The sequence below is a fragment of the Theropithecus gelada genome, chromosome 1 (genome assembly GCF_003255815.1).
Source record: "Theropithecus gelada isolate Dixy chromosome 1, Tgel_1.0, whole genome shotgun sequence".
Lineage (NCBI taxonomy): Eukaryota > Metazoa > Chordata > Mammalia > Primates > Cercopithecidae > Theropithecus > Theropithecus gelada.
In genome coordinates, this window is record NC_037668.1 from 167,849,055 (window position 1) to 167,857,788 (window position 8,734).

Here is an 8,734-nt window from a genome sequence, read left to right on the forward strand (position 1 = left end):
ACATTTGGCTTCGCTAACTAGTCCCACCAGCCCGGTCAGTCCCACCAGTTTACCTTTCAATCTCCCCCACGCCTGACTTTCCTCGTTCCGCCCTGGCCTCCTTAGCTCTTTCTTCTAGAATATCCCCTATATCGGTCAGGTTTCGCAGCCAGGAAAAGACAGTCCTCCCGGGTTCATCTTCTATGCTCATCAGCGAGGCCATCGAATGTATGGACGGCGATACCCACCCAAAAACTCTTGGGTGCTTTCAACTCATCCCTGTCTAAAGCAACCGGGCTTAACCTCTTTGCGGTCCAATACCGTTTTAGGTATTTGGTAACGACATCCATTCTACACACACACACACACACACACACACACACACGCGCACTCACACTGAAACACGCACCGAAGCTCACACTTTCGAATACAAATTTCTGCTTGGAGGATGTGGTCGTTAAAGCTCTCCCAATTCCTCTAGCGTCCACGATTCCTTGGTTAACACTGTCTTTTATGCCTGCAGTGCCAGAAAGGAAAGCCACGTGAATCTGTGCGTTTTGTGTCATGAGCCCAACCTCGAAGCTGTTTATGGGGACAGAGGTCAACCCAGTGCCCTGGGCACTCCAGCACACATCAGAGCATCCAGAGGTCCAGGGTACGCTGGACATTCCAGGGATAGCTCAGTCTCTGGCTAAAGATAGTTACGGGTTCTTCCACAACCTTTTTCTCAGAAATCAGGCTCTTCACAGAGACTGGCGAAATAGGATGTAGACTTTCTCTGCCCTCCACCCCCGACTTAAATATCTTACTTTTTAAATGAGGGGAGGGGATAGTTTTGGCATCCAGGATTATGTCTTAATTTTTGCATGGTAGTGAAAAAATAGCACCGATTTTTCACTCCTCCACCATAGACATCCAATCCACAAACTCAAGCCATGGCTTGAATGTTAGAAAAGATGAAATGGCAGGTGTCAGCAAGGAGTGGAGGGCGAGGTTCCTTTTGCACTAGCCAGGGGCTATGGGATCTCAAAGTGCTCATAGGAAGACAACATGCCAATTGCCATTTGTCTGGTAGTGAGCTCTCTTCCCCAGTCTTGCCTGGAGACAAATCTAAGATTCGCAGATTTCTGACAGTGGAACCGTGTGTGTGGAACAGACTTTGCCAATGCCTTTGGAGAAGGGGTGCTGCTCTGGAACAAAGACATGTACCAGGCCCAGAGAGTGCCTCCACTTCTAAGGGCGCTGTTTCAAACACACCCTGTTTGGGAACCTTAAATTTTACTTGAAAAAATAAAAGCCCTTCTCTTCCCTGCTCTGTATAGACAGTGGGGGCAGTGCTGCTTCTTGAAGAGAGAGGAGTGTGCATCATGATCCACCTGCTGCGAGAACCAACGCTGCAGGGATCTGTCTTCACATCCCACCCTGATAACCTTCACAACAAGATTCCCCGGTTTCCGTTGGGTCGTTCCACATACGAAACAACCTAAAAATCAATTTCCCTTGATTTGTTGCACCCTGGGGCAGAAGGAGTCTCCAGAAACCTTGAAAGTGAAGCAGCACCAGAGTTGATTTAAACTCTAAAGTCTCTAAGTAAGTCTCTATTTCTTGGCATCCACATGTGTTTGTATATATACACCTAATAAGAAACCTGAATTTCACTTTACAATGTGCGAATACAATATAGATTAAAGCTCTTACAGGAGACCCATTTATGTGGCCATATTGTATTTAATGTGGAAGCACCCGCCCCCGCTGCCACCCCTAACATGTTGTTTACATGCATCACTCTAGAACTACAGCAAACTTCAGCCCTCCTTCTGGATCCAGGAGCAGGGAAGACTATGAGCATCTCTCTTCCCTAGTCCCCGCCGCAGCCCCCCAGCGGCTCCTTTGCTGTTGTTGCCCTTAAGGCTTGAAGTTCTGCCAGGAAGAATTGCCGAGAAGAATTACAAACGTCCCATGTAAGGGTCCTCCGTGATGAACATCCTTTCTTTTTCGGCCAGTTTCCTACTACAGGAAGAGCACTGGGAAGAGGCAAGAGCTGCCAAAAGGAAGGAGGCATCTTTCCACCTGCTAAGGGGCTTTCTCAGAACAGTCTTACCTCAGACCCCTTTTCAAAATGAACTTCCTTTGTTCGTTCCCCTATTCTCCAGGAAGACGACATTTTAGACTCTTCTGTCTTGGGGGGCTGCTAAAGAAACATTATCTATGCCCCACACAGAAAATGGCCTTGTTAATCTTCAAATCGAGCAGAAAACATGGAACTGTGGTTGCTTCTTGACCAAAAAATGGAAAGGAAACTGGCTCCCAGGAAGCCCTATGCTTTTCTGGAAAACTGTTTCAATGATCACAATGCTGATCACCTTCTCCTACTCCTCTGAAAGTAGTTTCCAGATAGGACAGTACCAGTCCACAGACACCACTCTTTTACATCCTGCTGTTACCTCTCAGCGCTCATGGGCAGTGTTACTGAGGGCACCATGGTTAGAGCACCAGTAAAAGTAGGGCACAAAAAAAAGGCAACAATTTGGGGAGACATTTTAATAGTTGACATTAAAAAAAAAAGACATAATCAAGAGGAAAATTAGAACCTTATTGGGCTTCTTCTCGCTTATTTCACGGTTAAAAATGGCTTTTATTTTGAATTGAATGTGGGAGAAGGTACCAAAACATTTTGTTTGCTTAAGATTTCTAAAGCTGTTATTTGGGCCACAGGCAGAACCTGAGGCAGACCCCTGAGATGTCCAAGAACCTTTCAGATTCACTGAGGGAAGGCTGGGAGTCAGCTCTGGGCAAAGCCAGTCTTCCAAGTGGGCAGCAGCCTCATTTTTCTGAGCAGCTGCAACTGGTTAGGAAAGGGCTTCCTGGGGACTGCTATCCTCATAGGAAGCAGGGAAGGTGTGGAAAGAAGCTCATGTAAGCTCCTGACTCAGGCTGGAGACTGATGCCCACCGGCATCACCGCAGTGAATGAAAAGTGTACAGCTAATAAAATGTTCAAAGATAGGTTTGCCTAGGAAATGCCAAAAGAAATACAGGAGGAAAGGGTGGGGGACAAAATAAAGGATGGTCTAAGTGACACATCTTCAGCTGCCTAACCCTCAAGTCAAAATGATTTAAAGTTTTTATTGAAAGAACAGATGGAAGATGAGAGCATTTCTTGATGCAGGATGGCACTTCTTGGGCATTCATATGCTGCACGATATATTATATCAATCTCCATATAGCTCAAGATATAAATAAAATGAAGAATATATTAAAACTCTTCTATTTGCCAGCAACCTCCCTTGGATTGCTAACACTGAATGAGAAAACAGTAGGAGAACGGAGGTTAAGAAAAACCAAGAGCTACTAATGTGACCCGATTGCTACTATTTATTTAGTGGAACAGCCATTATTTTCTTTCTTCAACATATGTGTCTGATAATGAAGCAAAAAGAAAGGAAAATAACTATCAATGTGCCATTTCAGAAACACACAAACATTTGTTAGCTTTTTCATTTTATTGATGTTCTTTTAATATATGTATTTAGGATTAAACTAGTGTTCAAAACTAATAACCCAGCAATTCTGAATTAGGGCTTTATTTTTTAAAAAATACAAGCACAGTTAGAGAACAGAGATGAAATTGTTGTCAAACATAAAAATATGAATTGAATTGCTTCTTTTTAGATGGATCTTTAACATTGACTTGACCATACGGACACTGCAGAAGAAATAAAACAAATTATTACTAAATATTTAACAATCATCTTGAAAAAGCAGACTTCTCATGGTGACAAAAAGAGACTGTTAACAATTTTATATAGATCATTTGATCTATCAGGTCCTGCAGACTAAGAGAATATTGGCAACCTCAGGCAAATGGTCCTAATTAGCATCCAAGAACCATTTCCTAAATTCATCCTTCCAAATTTAAGAATTTTACTGTCAAAAAAATCCACTTTTAGAAAATCCTCAAGTCCTCAATTTACAAAAAGCTCTTAGGCATTTGATTAGAAACAGCTAAGGGCACAGGAACATACATAAAATGGAAGGTTTAATTTTTAATCCTGGCTATAGTTAATACATGCATTTAGTGTCTATTCTTTAATTATAGAGTGGCCAGTTAAAGGAAATTACACCTTCTTGCACCAAAACATACAAAGTATTCTGTAAACAGAGGTTGTTACTGTTTATAATCTTGACCTATAACAATTTACCTCACCACTTTGCCTTTAAAAAGTAATAGTGAAGAACCCATTTCCATTTATTTTTTGCTTATAATAGGGAAGGAGAAGTTAGTTTATCTTAATTAGTGAACATAGAGAGGTACCTATTGAAATAAACATTTTAGGAAATGTATAGGCACTACATGCAGTACAATCTTGTTTCACAGTTATTTCAAACACAGACTGGAAAAAAGCCACAGAAAGAACCAGAGAGAGGAAGGGTGGGTGGGGGGGAGAGAGAGAAAGAGAGAGAGAGAGACAGGAGGAAAAATGGGAGGGAGTGAAGGAAGAAAAGAAGAAAAGAAAAAATCATTATCTGAAGGAAACCTACCTCTCAATGCTGGGTGAGTTTCTATTTATTCAACTAATAAAGAAGAGGGATCTAGTTTGCAACATTCTAGATTTCTTTTCCTGCCCTCTTTGTACTTGCCTAATGAAAACAACTTATTTGAAACCCCATGAAAAGTTTCCTTGTAATAAAGAGCTCCCATGAATTTCAAATCACAGCATTTCAAGGAATTGATGCTCACAGTGAAATTTTACAAAATTCCATTAACTTTAAAGGTCCTACGTTGGTACTAAGGACTTCATTGTCGTTGGCTAAAGTAGCTTGTAAAAAGTGCACTCCAGGTCTATTTGGCTTTTTTATTTGACTTGTTGTTCAAATAATAGGTATTTACGAAGTTACAGAAGCACCGCAAACTGCTGCTGTAATGCGAGAATTGCTACTCACATGTCTGCAAGCAGAGCCACAACATTCACCTCTTTGCAAGTGGGCAATCTGTGTGAGCACCACATAGCCAGTAGCTGGATCCACATAGTTTAGCTGGCCAGCCTGAAGTGCAATAAAATGAAACAATTCATTAATCTCAATATTCATCATATCTCCTCACCATTATGTCTACTCATAAAATACTGCAGAAAATTTTAAACAATATTAAACTTCTTCCCAGCAGTTTTAGTGGCACTTGCAATTAAAGACCAAAAGCACTCCAGCATTATATACAATCCAACTTTATGTGACATAAGGAGAAAATATACAGTTTGAGAAAAATGAGAAGTTGATGGAAAAACAAGAACTCCTCTGTACCTAATAACTATGTAGCCACTGCTCTGATATTTTTCATTTGGTTTCTAGGTAACAAGCTTAATAACAGGTGATTTAAATGATTTTAAGAGCTTAAGAGGCTGAAAATGAACTTTCACTCAGAAGTTGCAGTTGGAATTTCAGTACTTAAAATATGTGGATAATGATTTAAACTTACAGAAAAGGCGCTAATCAAAACCAACGGTCCTTATAGAAAGGTATTACCTTTGCTATTATTGAACACTTTCTTTACCTTCATGTGTTACTTCATTGCACATTTTATACTATTTTTTTTTTTTGCTGGTGTGTTATTAGTTGTATTTTTAAGTGAAAAAAAGTATTGTTTTAACATATTAACTCTCACTGCTTTGACAAGTTTGATCAAAAGAAACTTTTATTGTACTATTTCAAATGTCAAGGAAGTATATTCTATCTACATTCAAACATGACTTAAAAAGGTGTCTCAAGTACTTTGTGGGAAGGGAAAAGTAAATAACACAACCTTTTCTGTGGATTTGGGTCGTGTGGATGATATTACTTAGCCTTGGGTTTTTGTAGAGGAAAGTTCCCATGCACTTTTTATATAACCTTTTTACCACGCAGTAACTCGGTGTGTATCAATCTTGTACAGAGCCTTTTTCATTAAAATACACATGAAACTTGCATATCTTATGACAAACACATTTTTGTATGAACCACCAACAACTTCTTCAGTGTCTTATTTGATGGCAGAATATTTTATTCTGGTTGAGGTTTTAACCCAATATGTTTCATGAATAAAGTGTGTAGCAAAAGGACAGGCACAGTTAAGTCTAGTCTCACCCTAAGGCATTCCAGCAAAGGTAGAGCAGGGCAGGGCAGCAGAAATCCAAGCAAGTCCCAAGGCTGGTCTGAGAGAGGCTTCCCAAATCCAGTGGGACCACAGAAGCAGATTACAGGAAATCAGGAGCACTCAGCACTACCTTAGAATGACCGATTGTCAGGACCTCACTTCTTTATTTATTTACAAAGCTCCTGTTTGGAGACTTGGAAGAAAAACAAAAAAACACTAGGAACTCTGTAGCAGGCTTCTTTTCACTTTTCATAGCTTCTGGGAGTCTTCTGAGGGCAATTATCTGGCAACCTGGAAGCCTAACAGATTGCTCCTGCGCATGCGCCTGCTCTACAGCTTTCCATGTTGATTGAGCACCTCTGAGCTTGCTGGCTGCCCACACAAACTTAATTTGTCCTCAGTAAATGAGCGTCACGTAATGGTGGCCACAGACAAAGATGAGGCAAGGGTGCTGACAGTTTGACTGGAGAGCAAGATGTTCAGTGATGCGCATCGGTACCCAGAGAAAGGTAAGAGAGCTATCTGCCTTGAGGCTGGAAGAAGGACCATCGTGAGGGGGCTCTGATTTGTCGAAAAAGAAAAACAAGCAGCTTGTTATTTACTGGGCTTACTTATGGTCTCCTGGTTAGTCATTTAACCTGTGATACTGACATGATGAAACAAGTGTGGATTTCCCGAGTGAGAAAAAGTTCCTTTCCTTCCCTAGGCTGATTGAAAATTTCTTCACATGATACTGGTGTTTGCTCTAAAGAGAATGAAACTTTTCTTTAATATCCACCATATCTATATGGTGAATTATGAGAACAAATTACATACTTTTTTTGTTGTTGTTGTTAAAGGAGAGCATAACCAAGAACAATCAAAAGCTGCCAGTCACTTCCTGATGAGTCTTTATTCAGTTTCAACACTTGAACGGGTCAGACCGACATGGATTCTCAGGGCCTACTAACTGTCATTACTGAAATAAGTCAATTTGAGGTAAGCTCCGAGATTTTCTTCTCTACCCCTTTGGCTTAAGTCATACCATATAATATTAGTCCCATCAAGTACTGGAGGCACACACACACAGCTTATTAAATGGTTTCATTTCATACTTCTTTTCTATCTTTAGTCAGTTTCTCTTTTTTTCTGTTTCTTTTGTAAAGGTAATAACATAACCATGCTGCCTTTAAACTCACGCAGACTGTGTTAGAAAGCGTAAAGGGAGAGAAGTTTAGATACTGGTACTAACAGGCAATTGTCAAATCCGCAAAACAGCTCGAGTGTCTACAAACGCCAGATTGTAGTTCCCTCTGCTCCGCCCGCTAAGAGTCAAGAGAAAGGACAAGAAGGCAATGGAAAAATTAAAATAAATGTGTCAATGTCTTATTTTTTTCATTTTTAAGAATCACTGGATGGCTAAGTGTTCAACTGACAATGCAGAAAAACACACATTTTTGTTGTGACTTCTGTCTCTCCACTTTCTCCATCAATTCCTTGACACCCCCTTCCGCAACACACACACACATACACCACAAAAGAGTGCACCGGCAGTGGGTCCTACACCGCGACCGGAGTTTAGCTCGGACGCTGATTGGAAAACCAATCACACTCATACTCAAGACAGATACAGGGTAAATAAACCCTTTGTCTAGAACGCGAACTGTGGCCAGTTTTCCCGCGAAAAGGTCGGAGCTGGAAGCTAGTGTGCGTGCGCGCGTGTCGCCCGAGGCAGGACAGCACCGGCGTCCAGCAACTCTTGCCTCTGCCCGGCGGCCTTCGGGTCCGGAGAGGCCCGGGATGCGCAGGCGCGCCGAGCCCCGGGCGGCCGCGGCGGGGGCGGGGCGGGGCGGGGCGGGGCGGGCAGGAGGGGGTCTCACCGCGCAGGCGGCAGCGTGCAGCTCTGCGATCCGTCGCTCCGCCACCGTTAACTCTTCGCTCACCGAAGGCCTCCCCGCTCTCTCCGGCCTACTCGGCGTGCCGGGCGCGGAGCCGCCGCAGTTTCCCTCGTTAGCAGAGTAGAGGGTTAAACTGAGCTGCTGTCGGAACCCAGCTCGGACCCAGAGAGGTGCTGGCGGTGGGGCGGCGGGACGTTGCCTCCAGAGCGCGGGACCCGCCAGTGCCCAGATCTGCCTGGCCGCCATGCCGCCGCCGGTCTTGGGAGGCGGAGCACCCGGCCCTGGGGCCCCGAGGGGCGACCAACGCGGGCCTGAGCCCGGCGAGCCGGTCTTGGGCAGCTCGTGGCCACCGCTGCGTGGGGTCGGTTTGCGCTGCCAGGGGAGCAGGTGGAGGCCCACGGACTGAGCCTTCTGCCTTCACCACCGGGCCCGCTGCGGAAATAAAATGGGCTTTTAAGGCAGCTAACGAGGCTCTAATGAGCTGCCAGGACGGGGAAGAGCCTGCTGTTTCCACATCTTTGGACTTGAATTCTAAGCTCTTCTTCTTCTCCCCCCACGCCCACCCAGCTGAAAGGTGGACATTTTTTCTCATGTCAAACTGCACTTGGGATCATTCAGTATAATCTCCACTACTGTTAAGATCCCAGGAAGTGATCAAAAGACCTGAGGTTTGTGAATCACCACCTTGGGCCTATCCAGAAAAGGCTGAGTGTTTCCAGGTAATATGTGATATGAATAAAGGTGGAAGT

The 8,734-nt window shown here is 43.4% G+C and overlaps 1 protein-coding gene across 2 annotated transcripts; it reads right to left on the bottom strand.

Moving 5' to 3' along the window:
- Positions 1-3,466: 3,466 nt before the first annotated feature.
- On the bottom strand, positions 3,467-8,386 carry C1H1orf53 (chromosome 1 C1orf53 homolog). Of its 2 annotated transcripts, none has more exons than XM_025357251.1 (3): positions 8,031-8,386; positions 4,923-5,024; positions 3,467-3,684 (listed from the first exon to the last, which is right to left on the bottom strand). In XM_025357251.1, exons 1-3 carry the CDS (start codon positions 8,229-8,231, stop codon positions 3,613-3,615), a joined length of 375 nt encoding a protein of 124 aa, XP_025213036.1. In that variant the 5' UTR covers positions 8,232-8,386; the 3' UTR covers positions 3,467-3,612. The 2 variants fall into 2 exon arrangements, with proteins under 2 accessions (XP_025213036.1, XP_025213026.1); XM_025357241.1 differs by having other exon boundaries at positions 7,968-8,386.
- Positions 8,387-8,734: the final 348 nt, after the last annotated feature.